The sequence below is a fragment of the Austrofundulus limnaeus genome, unplaced genomic scaffold (genome assembly GCF_001266775.1).
Source record: "Austrofundulus limnaeus strain Quisiro unplaced genomic scaffold, Austrofundulus_limnaeus-1.0 Scaffold575, whole genome shotgun sequence".
NCBI classification, from domain to species: Eukaryota; Metazoa; Chordata; class Actinopteri; order Cyprinodontiformes; family Rivulidae; genus Austrofundulus; species Austrofundulus limnaeus.
In genome coordinates, this window is record NW_013952977.1 from 226,419 (window position 1) to 241,932 (window position 15,514).

Genomic DNA, 15,514 nt, shown 5'->3' on the forward strand with positions numbered 1-15,514 from the left:
GTTAGTCACATGCAAAAGAGGGCCATCGACTAACAATAGGCTTGATTGGCTCTATTTAGTCACCTGCAAAAGAGGGCCATTGACTAACAATAGGCTTGATTAGCTCTATTGTTCATAGAGGTTCATGTGCCCCATTACCTGTGAGCAAAAGGTGTGAATCAGGGCCCCAATGATACCAACACAAAGAGGGAGAGAGACAAAAACAAGGGGATGTTAAACCCCGCTGGCATTCACTGCATACACATACGACACCAAATAACCACAGCCGAAGCATCCAAACCAATATGTCAGGTGATGGGGCACATGACCCTCTATGAACAATAGAACTAATCAAGCCTATTGTTAGTCGATGGCCCTCTTTTGCATGTGACTAACCTGTTTGTCCAGGTGGAGGCAGTGCTTATAAGGCTGAGTTCACCTGAAACTCATCAGACTGAAGAAGTCACTTGGAGGAGAGACGAAACGTTTCACTCAAGAAGAACTCATCCAGAGGAACTACTTATTTTTTCTTCTTGATTTTTTCTACCTGGATTACTGAGATGCATCAGGACATTAATTAAAACTTACTGAATTAAAAGAAAAAAAGTCACAATGAAATAAAACTAAACTATAATGAAAAATCCAAAACTATTATAACTTTGATATGTATTCATGTAAATTTGTGTTCTAGAAGTATTTGACCTTTTTCTTGTTTTGTTTTGTTTTATGTTAAGTGAAGATTAGTATTGTTTGAGTTTATATTTGAGGGAAAAACGGGGCAGATATAAGATCTGCTTCCTTTCATTTCATTGTGTTTTTTTCTTTTTTATATTTATACATAGAACTGATTTGTTTTAAATAAATAAATAAAGTTGTAAATAAAAAAATTAAATAAAATAAATTATGCAACCTTACATAACATAATTTCCAGAAACTAAAATATAAAATTTTAATTAAATTAAATTCTAGATGAAAAAGTATTGAGTAGCAGACAGTCTTTAAATTTAGATATCAGCATCAAAATGGAACCAAAGTAATGAGGACTGGTGTATATCCATGTCTGTATGGCAATGTTCAGTATGAATCACTGAGTAGAAATGAAAATATAATTCACTTAAACACCTTTTTTAATTGCAAAGAAAATGAGGGAGAGGAGTGAGCAGCTAATTTAATTGCAAAGAAAAAATGATCAGCGTTATGAAACAAAGAAAGCTATGTATTGCACGGAGCAACAGACCGGTAAACCAAGGCCGGGCACCAGTTTACAGCAGAGTCTGAGCAAGATAGAAATTATACAGGACTAAAAAAAGGACAGCTATAAAATAAACTTTGATGACGGCATAAAAAAGGAGCATTTAAGCTAATTACACCCAATGCAGTGAGCATCCGTTTTATAATTTTAGCATGACATTGGATGTGGGGCCACCTGAGACCAAAATAAACTGCTTCCAAGATACACAACATCGCTCTGGAAATGACTCATGAATATTCATGTGGCAATTCAGTGTGTCTGCCTTAGTTGATGGAAAACATATTGTCCTACATCAAAACGGCAGTTACAGTGTGCTTGTGCAAGCGAATGGGTGAATTTGTGGGAACGCTTCAGATGTAATGTGTGTATTGTTCTTAACAGATGAGAACAGAGCTCCTGTGTAATTGTAGCAACATCTGTGATGCGAGTATGAATATTTATCTCATTTTTTAAAACTATTTGAAGAGGTTAGTGTGCATGAAACCTTGCAATTTATGTGCCTGTATGTGCATCTTTACCCAAGAAGGTTGTAGTTAGTCTGTAGGCCTTCCTCATAGACCAAGTTGGTGTGTTGTAACTAAACTACATGCATTTAAATGTGATGCTTAAATGGTTCTGGTGTGATCCATGTGCTCAGTATTTTGTGGGTCAGAGGTTGGGGAGAATAATTTTAAAAATGAGTGAAGACCTTGCATTTTTATATGGAATGTTTATCACCCTCTGCTTTTATTACTAGTTTCACACTAAGATCATCTTGTGCTGAAACAAATGATGAAATGATAGTTGCTCTGGTCAAAACAATTTTAGGCACATTTCCATGAGATAATAGATGATTTCATGCTTAAGAGTATGTGCTAACCGTCTTACAGGATTACAGGATATTTTGCTAAAAGACAAACAGTGCTGTCTCCATAATTTAATGCTAAAATTTTAAGCAAACATCTTGAGCATTGAACAGTATTGTCTTGTGAATAGGTGTCAGGTACCAACACCAAATTCTAGCACATCTGTAAAACTATTTGAATTATTGCTATTTTGTGTTTTAAAAAGGTCAGTTGAATGTGATGGCCATCTTGAATGGGATTGGCTCCTAAAGTTAAAACAGCTGTAGATGTACACTCACCGGCCACTTTATTAGGTACACCTGTCCAACTGCTCGTTAACACTTAATTTCTAATCAGCCAATCACATGGCGGCAACTCAGTGCATTTAGGCATGTAGACATGGTCAAGACAATCTCCTGCAGTTCAAACCGAGCATCAGTATGGGGAAGAAAGGTGATTTGAGTGCCTTTGAACGTGGCATGGTTGTTGGTGCCAGAAGGGCTGGTCTGAGTATTTCAGAAACTGCTGATCTACTGGGATTTTCACGCACAACCATCTCTAGGGTTTWCAGAGAATGGTCCGAAAAAGAAAAAACATCCAGTGAGCGGCAGTCCTGTGGGCGGAAATGCCTTGTTGATGCCAGAGGTCAGAGGAGAATGGGCAGACTGGTTCGAGCTGATTGAAAGGCAACAGTGACTCAAATAACCACCCGTTACAACCAAGGTAGGCAGAAGAGCATCTCTGAACACACAACATGTCGAACTTTGAGGCAGATGGGCTTCAGCAGCAGAAGACCACACYGGGTGCCACTCCTTTCAGCTAAAAACAGGAAACTGAGGCTACAATTTGCACAAGCTCATCGAAATTGGACAAGAGAAGATTGGAAAAACGTTGCCTGGTCTGATGAGTCTCGATTTCTGCTGCGACATTCGGATGGTAGGGTCAGAATTTGGCGTCAACAACATGAAAGCATGGATCCATCCTGCCTTGTATCAAYGGTTCAGGCTGGTGGTGGTGGTGTCATGGTGTGGGAAATCTTTTCTTGGCGCTGTTTGGGCCCCTTGGTACCAATTGAGCATCGTTGCAACGCCACAGCCTACCTGAGTATTGTTGCTGACCATGTCCATCCCTTTATGACCACAATGTACCCAACATCTGATGGCTACTTTCAGCAGGATAATGCGCCATGTCATAAAGCTGGAATCATCTCAGACTGGTTTCTTGAACATGACAATGAGTTCACTGTACTCAAATGGCCTCCACAGTCACCAGATCTCAATCCAATAGAGCATCTTTGGGATGTGGTGGAACGGGAGATTCGCATCATGGATGTGCAGCCGACAAATCTGCGGCAACTGTGTGATGCCATCATGTCAATATGGACCAAAATCTCTGAGGAATGCTTCCAGCACCTTGTTGAATCTATGCCACGAAGAATTGAGGCAGTTCTGAAGGCAAAAGGGGGTCCAACCCGTTACTAGCGTGGTGTACCTAATAAAGTGGCCGGTGAGTGTATATCTAATAATTATTTTCTATAAGTTTCATTAAAATTTATTTAGTGGTTCATTAGATTGTTTGGAGACAAGCATGCAAACACATACTGAGACATTATTTTCTGCCTTTGCCTTTTGTCAGCAGACAGTAGATTTTTCTTTGCCAACACTGTGTCTGATGGTTGTTTATTCTGCATGTATGTATGTATGCAGAAAGACTGTCCACAATAAAGACAAAGAGCATCATACAAATGGCAGAAAATTCAGAACGGCAAACAATCTCTCCATTTCAACCCACAGAGCAAACATTATTCTTCTGGAACCTCGCTCCTGCACCCCAGTCATGCTCTTTTTATCTCGTGTAAGTCCTTCGTTTCCTGATCCATTAACAAATTTACTCAAGCATAGCTTAGGATTTCCTTTGTGTCTCATAAAATCAAACTCACAATAAATGCACATCAAGAACTGCCGGACTTAATTACTTTGACATAGATTGGAGTAAGCCAAAACGTGCACACAGGTGACCATGCTGTGCGTCATGCAGGTCCGTCCGTCTATTTTATTCCTCTTATCAGAGGTCAGGTCGCGGGGGCAGCAGCCTAAGCAGAGAGACCCAGACTTCCCTCTCCCCAGCCACTTGGGCCAGCTCATTCGGTGGAATCTAAAGGTGTTCCCGAGCCAGCCGAGAAACATAGTCCCTTCAGCGTGTCCTGGGTCTTCCTCTGGGCCTCCTCCCAGTGGGACGTGCCCAGAATACCTCACCAGGGAGGTGTCCAGGAGATATTCTAACCAGATGCCCGAGCCACCTCAACTGGCTCCTCTCAACGTGGAGGAGCAACAACTCTACTCTGAGTCCCTCCCAGATGACTGAGCTTCTCACCGTATCTCTAAKGGAGAGCCCAGACACACTGCGGAGGAAACGCATTTCAGCCACTTGTGTCTGCGATCTCGTTCTCTTGGTCACTACCCAAAGCTCGTGACCATTGATGAGGGTAGGAACGTGGACCGACCGGTAAACAGAGAGCTTCACCATGACAGACCGGTTCAGCGCCCGCATCACTGCAGACGCAGCATCAATCCACCTGTCGATCTCCCGCTCCATTCTTCCCTCATTCGTGAACAAGACCGCAAGACACTTAAACTCCTCCACTTGGGGCAGGACCTCCTCCCGACCCGAGGAAGGCAGCCTACCGTTTTCCAGCTCAAGACCATGGTCTCGGATTTGGAGGCACTGAGCTGGAGATCACGATCTGATGAAGCCAAAAGGACAACATCATCTGCAAAAAATAGAGATGCAATCCTAAGGTCACTGAAACGGATCCCCTCAACACCTTGGCTGTGCCTAGAAATTCTGTCCATAAAAGTTATAAACAGAATCGGTGACAAAGGGTAACCTTGGCCGAGTCCAACTCTCACCGGAAACAAGTCCGACTTACTACCGGCAATGCGGTCCAAGCTCTGGCACCATTCGTACAGGGACCTAACAGTCCATATCAACAGGCCTTGTACCCCATACTCCCGGAGTACCCCCCACAGTAGTCCTCGAGGGACACGGTCAAACGCCTTCCCCAAGCCCACAAAACACATGTAGACTGGTTGGGTGAACTCCCATGCACCCTCCAGGACAATGATGAGGGTGGAGAGCTGGTCCGCTGTTCCAAGACCAAGACAAAAACCATACTGCTTTTCCTGAATCCGAGATTCGACTATCCGATGGACCCTCCTCTCCAGGACCCCTTAATAGATCTTACCAGGGAGGCTTAGAAGTGTGATCCCCCTATAGTTGGAACACACTCTGTGGTCCCCCTTTTTTCATGCAGGTCTTCTATTTAAATTATTCCCCTCATCCAGTTCTCAAACATCTCAGTGAAACAGGAGGTATCATAATGCTTTAACTATTGCATCAGTCAGAAATATCTTTCTTATTTGATCAAGATTCCTGCCTATCATTTGAATGCCAACTTCCATGGCTTTATAAAATCTTGACCCTTAGCAAAGATCATTCATTCCCACAACAATGGGACCAGCATTTGTCTGTGTGGTGGCGTATGAAACAAGCTTCGGGGAGTAATGACAGCAGCAAAGGCAAGATGCCATGTCACCACAAACAAAGAAACATGCATACAAACATGAATCCTAGTAAAAACAATCTAAAAAAAAGTCACACCTTAATGTGTTGGAGTACATTCGTTTGTAGCATCATTTAATAAAACATCTCTCTCCTTATCTTCAGTAAGCCAATATATGTAAACCACTAAAACCTGATGCTGGATGTTGGTAACGATGTAAATTTTGTTTCCCATCACCTTTGGACAACGTTTAGGCCAACGACATTTCATGTCCTGTTTTTCTCCTGAGATTRTTGGTTTAAAAGGCAAAATGTTGATTCACCACTTTCTTTTGCCTTACTGTCACAATGATGGAGCAGGGTTGTCCCAATTCTCACTGAAGTAGGTGGAGGGCTGGAGATGTACAGAGTGTGGGGTTTTTTTTTTTTTTTTTTTTTTTTTGGCAGATACATACTTCCAGTTTTTGAATAGCTCTCTGACCTGCCGATACAGATTTTCTGATACCGATTTTCAGGGGCGGAGTGGGGAAACTTTTCAGCCCGGGAGTTTAATGGCCAAGACCAGCCCAATTTTTGTACATATAGAAAATTAGGCAAAGATGTACTGGCATGTAATATTTTTGTATTTTGTATTCACCGATCAAAACCTGCCTCTTCACACTTCATAAACAACAAAGTAAATGTTTCTGCTGTGGTGCAATAATGTGTACTCAATCACACCTGTATGATGTTCACATGCATTATTATACTGTGTACTGTAGCAGCTCTTTAATCTCACCAGGAGTACAGTTTGACTATCAACTAGTTTCATAGAACACAGTTCAGTTTGGTGGTACACTGCAGGTGTGTTGGTTTATTCTCTCTAATGTTAAGGAATGAGCATCAGAAGCATTGTAATGTGTGTGAGGGGGGCATTAGCAGGGGGTAGGCCTGTCACGATAACAAATTTTGCTGGGTGATTAATTGTCTCATTGTACATTTGTTTGTAGCATCATTTAATAAACATCTCTCTTCTTATCTTCTGTAAGCCAATATGAATATGTAAACCACTAAATCCTGATGCTGGATGTTGGTAACGAAGTAAATTTTGTTTCCCATCACCTTTGGACAACATTTAGGTCAATTATGTTTAGGAACTGAAAATTGGCTAAAACATTACAATAAAGAACAGTGCAAATTTGGCAAGACAGAATTCTGTTGTTGTTTATGATTAGTTGTAAGCATACTATGACTGAACAAATTTATTGTCATCACGGTAACAGCCGTTTTAATAGGCATATTGCAAAAAAACTGCATAAAGTGCAATAAATGGTTGGCACAAATGTTTGCATTTACGCATTTTGTCAGCATCTGTCTAACAAACAAAATGGACCAAAGAAACCACATCAAATCATAACCACATGGTCAGTGGAGAAAATGTTGGACAACTGCATTGAGAAAATATGCAGTTAGGTTTATTACCTTTTATTGAAAATTATTTACTTTATCTTCAGATGTTATTATTTATTTAGAAAAAACTAGATACCGCATAGCGGTAACATAATGAGCCCCCCCCCCACACACACACACACACCTATGCAACAATGCTGCTGTGACCACGGAGCCGAGCGTGGCAGCACCTCTTCTGCTCGAACCACAGGAACGATTCTAGGATCTGACATTTAGGGGTGCTTAGCCTCCAGCAGAGCTAAGACCCAAGGGAAGCTATTTGTCGATGCAATTTTCTAAATCTCACTGCTTATTTACGTATATTCACATACAAAATGAAACAGTTTTGACCAACTAAAACAGTTAACAACTATAGATTGAATTTAAAACAGAATGTCAGAAGCTTACATGAAACCTGCCAACATCAATGAGACATTAATATTAACAAACACCTGTGGAGGGAACCTTTCTTAGTGGAGTCTGAGGAAGATTTTTTAAAAATCTACTCAAAATTATGTATTTTCCAGTCATTTGAATTTCATTTGACTAAATTTATTGGATTAATAAAACAATCTAAAAACAGTTTATTATCAAGGTAAAATTGTGAAAGCTAGTCTTTAATGAGCTTTACCTGAAAATCAGATTAAAAACTGCAGTTTCTTTATTTTTTAACCTGAACGTTACATTATGGGTCTGAGATTATTATTATTATTATTATTATTATTATTATTATTATTATTATTATTATTATTAATTTATCATTTACCACAGTAAATTATGATTACCATGAGGAGTCTTTAACATTGAGATGTAATCAGCCTCCGACTGAAGATGCTCCGTTTTTTCTATGACAGTCTGATGAAGAGGATGGTCAGTGTTGTCCTAGCCTGGTCCTTGCCTTCCTACACAGTTCCGCTCAATTCTAGTTTCCCTTCACTGCTCCATCTGGGATTTCTCCCACAGAGAAGGATTTCTTCAGGAGAATTTTCATTCGGGCCAATCAGAGAACAGAACGTCGATTTTCTGTGCAGTGTCTGCTAGTTAGTTTAGCTACGGCAGTGGAGGAAGWGAATGAAGCCAGTCTGTGTTGAWRAGGCTTCCAAATTAAATTAAATTTGTCTGACAAAGCAGCAGCTCTCATTTACAGTCGTYTCGTTCGGCTCGGTACTTCTCTCCTCTCAGTAGGGTTTACAGCGCACGCGATTTCCGGTTAGCTTCCTAGCTTAGCCTCCTTCACAGAAAAAAAAWATGTTGCGGCCAACTGATACAATCACTTTAAACTTCAACAGAGGCCACGCCTCCAGCAAGAATCACTTCTCTATAGCGGAGAGTCCAGACCYTCGTACGAAGCAAAGTGAAGGACAAGGGTCTGGTTTTTACCAGGCTAGGGTTGTCMRCAAYGTTCTTGATTWTATRTAAAATCCTTTCCAGAGGTTCCACAGTCGTCCCCAGRACAGAATYAGCCTTCTTTATCAGGTTGTTTAGCGTTATTAGGTCCCTGGCTCTGATGCTGCTACCCCAACAGATGAYGGCAGAACAGATGACGTTCTTAACAACRGACTTATAGAAGATCAGTATCTTGCTGCAGACATTAAAGGATCTTAGCTTCTTCAAGAAGTACAGTCTGCTCAGTCCTTTCTTGTTTGGGKTGTCCCAATCCAATATTGATATTGGCCCAATATCAGCCAAAAAACAATKATCAGATTTTATTGGCCCGCATCTACGATCTCTGATAGTTAAGCACTCTGATAGAAGCAGTGCGTTCCACCAGTCCACTCCAGCATTTCTATGCAGCAGTGCTTGGATCCAGCATGCAGAGCCCAYGTGATCACAACAACATGCTGCAATAACAAAGTAACAAGAAGTAGGAGTGATGYCGGCAGTACTTTCTATTTTCATYAAAAACAGAGTTGAAGCTAAGTGCAAAGTTGTCATGCACAAGTTTTCTGTGGGGGCACAGAACCRTGTACATTTTAAACCGGAGACAACCAGGCTCTGCTCTCYACCCTGGCAGCAGCTATGCGATTCGGCTCGGTCCAGTGTCTCTCCGTGGTTCAAACCACACACAGCCGCGCTGTTTCAGAACCTCCTCTCTGGTTGTTCTAAGCGGGCAGTACAGCAYGCTTACGGTTTTGACATCAGCAGATTGCTGCCCGTGGATTAGCTCTGGGATTGACTGACAGAAGAAAGGAGAGCGCAGCTTTTGTTTTAGAATAGGAGCTTGCAGYGTGATACAGTGACATGGCGAAAGTAGTGATAAAAACTTTGCTCCGTGCATGAGTGTGGATAGCGAGAGGCTAATCTGCACATGATGTTCGGACTGTAGAATGTGGAAATGCAGCAGTAACAAAAGGTAGCTATCAATTTATTTAACTGACTAATTCTATTTATTTTTTTGCTCTTGTTATTAGAGTGGTGTTTAATCTGTTTACACACTTGTTTTAGTGAAGATTAAGTGCAATGATCATGTTGTTYTGGACACAGTCAGTAAAATTGGAGCTGTGGACTCTTAACTTTGAACAGTTGGACATTGGACAATAATGTGGGGTTTTGTTTTGTCCCCACCTTCAGTTTTTCCCACCATAAAGCAGCACCAGGCTGACAGATAGTTAAAAAAATAACTGTAGTGATTTTGAATTGTTATTTTACACTTTAAATGTACATTTTGTTTTTATGTTTTATTTTTCAGGGTCTTCTCATTTATTTTATTTAGTTTATTAAATTRCAGAATGTTCTTCAGTTTACAATGTATGTGATCCATTGGTTAAATAAATGGGTCAATTTTTCTCATACCTACTCTTTTTCACTGTTTGACTTGATCAAGACTTTTCTAAGATTTCCCACTACAAAATAGGTAAAAGTGTGTGATTCCTATTGATATGGTATCAGGTCAATATCGGTATCGGCCAATTCTCAAAGTTCCAATATTGGTATCGTATCGGACATTAAAAAGTTGTATCGGGACACCCCTATTTCTTGTAGACTGCTTCACGGTTGAGTCTCCAGTCCAGTCTGTTGTCCAGATGAACATGTTGATCATGTTGTCTACTGGATAACATGAAACATTTCCCTATAATTGCTGCACATTTACTGTAATATCATAAATGAAAAGATGTAATCAATAAAATGTTGCAAAGTGATTAGGGTAAATGCTTTCAATCTGTCTTAGAGACAGACAAACAGAGTTTGTGTTAATTAATGAATTGGTTATGCTCAATTTTTYGACCCCAGACTTAAAAACTAGTTCTGCATACAAAATGCTTTTGACCTCATTTTGAAAAATCTATTTTTATATTGAATCTCTTGTTTTGATTTTTCCATGACAAACCAAAATAGAAATAAAAAAGGGTTGGAATGAATAAGGAATTAAAGACAAGCTACCTTCCAAATAGGCTTAACTCCTTGTTTAAAACTTTTATACCATCATGATGATTATAAAACTTTCCTCTAATATTTCAAGATTTTATCTGACAATTTACAACGTGCAGTAATCTTGAGATTTATATGAAATTAATAATCTGGCTGTGAGCCAGAAACTACAGTTGTGATACTCCTCTTTTGGAAAATCTACAACTCCACCAGGAAGAGGAAAATACCCCATTTCCCCTTTTGCCAAATTCTGTCTGCAGCTGGAAACAGATTTCTGCCAGCCACTCAGGCAGCACAAATCATTTTGAGGAAGTACGCTCTGATAAGACTCTAGCTGGCAGCTAAAACAAAAAAAAGAACAAACAATGTTGCAAATTTCACAGTTCAAGAGAGAAGAGTGTCCACCCTGTGACMTGACATATGTTTCTTTTCTCATGAGAAAAGGAAAATAACTTAAACTCGAGATGTTTGCTTGCTGCACGATAAAACTATGGTGATATAATCAGAAATAGAAAAATACAGGAAGGTTAAGTGTCTTCTTGACAGTTCACAAMATTTGCCACAAATATTAGTGTCATTAAAGCAAATATTTGTAGAGAACATCTACATTTTAAGCCCCACTATACAGTGTTAAAGCCCTGACATAGCTGATCATTTCTGGTCTTTTTGCACGGATCTACAGAACTAATGTGATCAATAGAGGGGCCATGTCCTGCTAAGTACAGCACAGAAAATCACTGTTTTAGTGCTGCTTATTGTGCGATTCAGGTCTGCTGTGTTCACTGTACTGTGTCATTTACTAGCTGTGCTCTCATACTAATACACTGCTGTAATGATGCTGTGTCCAGAATTATCTTCAATCATCTAGAACCCCCTAACTCTGTGTAGAACAGCTCGTTTCAAACTGTAACATGAGCCTGCTCTCAGCAGCTCTTATGCAAAAGCATCAACCTTGTTTTATACTCGATGTTTATTTAAAGTGCCATTTTCCAGTCCGCTAGTATTGCACTCAATATGGACCCAACATTCCCCTACATTCTAGACAACTCAGCATGTAAGACATTTAGTCGTTTCTCTTCTTTTGTTTATGACAATCATMACTAAGGAGGATCATAACTAAATAAATGAGGCTCTTTGTAGAGTAAAAAACAAATCCTGGTGGTTGTGGGAACATGAAGCCTCTGCAGGAGTTGCAGACTGAATCAGTTTAGTCCTGATGACCTGTCGCAGGTCCAGAATGGACAAGAAGTAGGGCAGCATGGTAYATGCGGTAGACATGGTATTAAGTTGGCCTATRGTAGAAGTTTACACTCTACTGTCCTGTCGTCAGTTACGTCATCGCACCTGTGTCAACATGGCTGTGAGTGCAGAGACAACTGAGCAGGAGGAGTTCAAAATATTCTGAAAATAAATGAAGAAATATGGTGTTTTAAAACACATATAGAGAGAATAAATCCTCAAAATTTCCCCCTCCCATAGAAAAATTACGTCGGGAAGATGAGCGCGCAGCAGAGCAGCAGCTGATAAGTTCAGCAGGCAGAAGCTCATTGTATGGCAGGCAGATGTTACATTTATTTGGCTTCACCACAATTATATTCTAGTTATTTGAAACTGTTTTACGACAAAACTATGTGCAGCTTAAGCCCCTTAAAGCCTTGTCACACTATAACATTTTAGGCAACTTAGAATTTATTATGTCTAAATTACTTGAAGTACTGGTTTCATTTCAGTTCAATTCAAAAATAACATTTTAACATCCACTTTATTTTGATATTGTTGAAAATTTGAAAAATGTTTTTGTTTGTTGTTCTCCACCCATCAGTTCCTTGTGTCAGAACTGAATWAGGAAAAAAAAGTTCTGCTTTGCAACACCCTCAGCACACAAACTTTTTAAACTCGGGTCTAAGAGTGGAAGTTGTTCATAAACACAATTTTAGATAAAATCAGTTGTGTGCAAACATTACCAACACTCCCTCAAACTATGACAAGATGCAAATACATCCCGACACAGGCGAGTCCTGTTGAGCTTTCATTTGTCTCTTATTTCCATACTTTGGTACAGAAAAAAAATATTCTGTAACACGTCAACAGCTAGTATCAGAGGGATTGGTATTAATCCAGAGTTTTTCTACGTTAGTTCTACTTTTTTCCTGTTTTTTTCCTTTGTTTTAAACCACGTCGAGCATTTTGATAAAGCTATGTAGATATATTTTATTAAAGTTCACTTTTGTTTGTTTTTGTTGGTTAACTGAGCCAAATATACTATAAGGCAGACACAGGTTGTCTATAGACGCAGGCAGTGAGAAAAACAGTGTTAATATAAAGTTTAGCTCATTTACCACAATTCTGCAGCTCTGGATACTCTGGTATGTCAGAGTGTTTATGTTCATGTCAATCAAAAGTTTTGTGTAATTTACTGAGACACAGGAGCTCAAACAGAAGAGGACATGTCAAAAGTTCTCAATTGCATGAATTGTCTATGTCTATGATATATATTTTTTTCCTTTTACTTTCTTATACATTATGCACAGCTACCAACATTAACTGAACATTACTGAATGATTTTGCAKTACAAGTTTGACATTTGTGGAATGATGCCAACTTCTGCACATCATTTGCATTCCCACAATAAAATTTAAGCCCTGATATAYATTTGACAATTCACGTCATCAACACCCATCTATATCTAAAAATACATTTAACATAAGCTGGACAAAACTTTTACATCCCCGTGAATTTCAAGTATTTCATCTCAAACTGACTCAAAGATAAAGTGAGAATCAGCAAGAAACCAGCAACTGACAAACTAAACTACAAGTAACATTTTTAAATATTATGCAATAATATACTGTATTAGCAATGCATTAATTGTGCAATCTATCACCTGCACCAAAGAGATGAAAACTAGAAAGGTAAAGGGATCAATCACTTTCAGCTTGGCTGCTAATTTTAAGTGAAGACATGTTGAAAAAAAGCATCAAATATTAACGCTGTTAACATTTCACACCAACTTTTTTACCATAACTTGTGGTGAAGATATTTAGGATCCATTAGAGCACAACTACATAGACCTGAGGATTATTTTTTTTATTTAATCAGCAACACTGTGAAGTGTAACACTAACACACTGGTCTTTTTTCTACTCCTCTTTGCTCAGACAGTTTGTAGTTATTTTTTATTTCTGAATCAATATCTGAACATTGTGGAGGTCTGAGTTCAGCATTGGTGGTTCATGCTTGATACTGTCCAATCAGGACAGGTAGCTACAAGGCCATTGGCATAGTTATAATTACACTTCTTTGTAAATTAATACTCTGGTACAGTTTGAGGAATGATTAATAGTTGCTCAGCCGAACACTGACAATGTAGTCCAAAAACACACAATTTCTACAAAAAGCTGCAGTTTTTGTGTCTTTGCTGATTATTTTCTGAACCAAAAACCACTGTTTTTGAGAAATAAAATCAATAAATCCACAAAGATATTTTTGACAGTTCACTGCCATGTGGCATTGTCTCAGAGTAACCTTTGACCCCTGCTGTTTCCAGTCTGGTGATGTATGCATTTACATATAACACATTAGCTCCTGACATGATGTCCAAGCCTGTTCAAACACTTAGTAATTTTATTTTCTAAGCAGCCAGAGTGATTCCAACTCATCCATTTAAACAAGATCTGCTCCAAGGGACAGTACGGCAGAATGGGAACAAGGTGATAAAATTTTTGTTGTAAGGGTGATTAAACAATTAAAACCAGAGGAGAAAGAAAAGGTGGAAGCATTCAGAGCAGAAGGCAGATGCTCTGAGGAATGAGCGACACGAGGGAGGAAGTAACATATGCACTGACGTATATCTAAATGTTCAATTGCGTATGCCTGTCTTTACACTACCATGCCTACAGGCTGTCAGACAGGTTACTAAACGCACCTGTACGCCTGCCTCCAGGGCCAACAGGAAATACAACAATGTCAGATGAAAAGAAAACTTCTACATTAGTGTGTTTGGCCTCTTGAGTCCTTACCTGTGTCTGTTCTCATCATGTCCTCCTTGTCCATGTATGATCACCTGTCCCGAACCATGCTTCCCCTCTTTGGGTGAGTCAATGTGTGGGATGAGTACGTCCTCCAATCCCAGGTCAAAGCGCTTGTGCTTGGAATTGTCCGGGAGGAAAAAGAAGGCCCCAAAGCATAACGTGATGAAGGCACTGAGAATAAGGAGGAGGATAAACTTCTCCGACAGCCTCAATGTCGCTCTGTGGTGTGGGAAAGAGGAGGCACCCGGCGACAAAGTGGGTATCCTGCGGCCCGACAGGGGCAGTAGAGCCGGTGTGGTCATGGTCTGACAGCTGAAGCCAAAATAAACTTGGGGGGGGTGGGTTCTACAGGTGCCACAGGTATGGTTGTAGACTATTATCTCATCCCTGCTTTGGTAAGTCCGGAAACAAAACAGGACCAATGAACCTCAGCGTAGAAGTGACCAGTCAGCCATAAAAAGGTCATGACGAATCTGGAAAAAAGGTCACATGACAAACAAAGAGGTTGTGTTACTAGCAAGTCAATGAAACCTAACTGTCAGAAATTTTCTATTATCTGAACAGTGTTTTGTCTAGATCAGTGATTCCCAAACAGGGGTACGCGTATCCCTAGTGGTATGCAAGCATATTACAGGGGGTACGTGGAAAAATCTCTCAGGTGTGTAAAATAATTAAATAAAATAGATTTTCGCAAAAAAAAAATGCAAACTGAATTGTGGAATTGACAAAAYAAAATGGAATCCAGTATAAAATGCAGAATCTCACAGAATTTGCTTCGTTTGGTTTAAGTTTCTGAGGTACTTTGGACAATACAATGTATTTTGGATGCTGCCGCTTCCTGTACCTGCCATTACCTGGTTTATTTCTTTAATTACTTATTCACTTTCAAGGCAATGTATTATTCTTTATATTTGATTTGAGTTGAAAAGAATAAAATGCCTGAGAGTTAAATGTTCAAGTTAAGAGGATTAAATAAACAATTTTCATTTAAAAAGGCACAGTGTGTAGGATTTGTTGTTTTCAGGGACATCAAGTGGTTGAGTGGTTGAATCATCCTCCCTGGTCCTCCCC

General features: G+C 39.7%; 1 protein-coding gene across 2 annotated transcripts in view; it reads right to left on the reverse strand.

Moving 5' to 3' along the window:
- The window catches only part of man1a2 (mannosidase, alpha, class 1A, member 2), a gene marked incomplete at its 3' end in the record, with an annotated part of 171,924 nt that overhangs the window by 153,700 nt on the left and 2,710 nt on the right, over positions 1 to 15,514 (reverse strand). For both annotated transcript variants that reach the window (XM_014026637.1, XM_014026638.1), the window contains 1 exon segment: positions 14,432 to 14,916. In XM_014026637.1, coding sequence (XP_013882091.1) covers positions 14,432 to 14,745 — 314 coding nt within the window.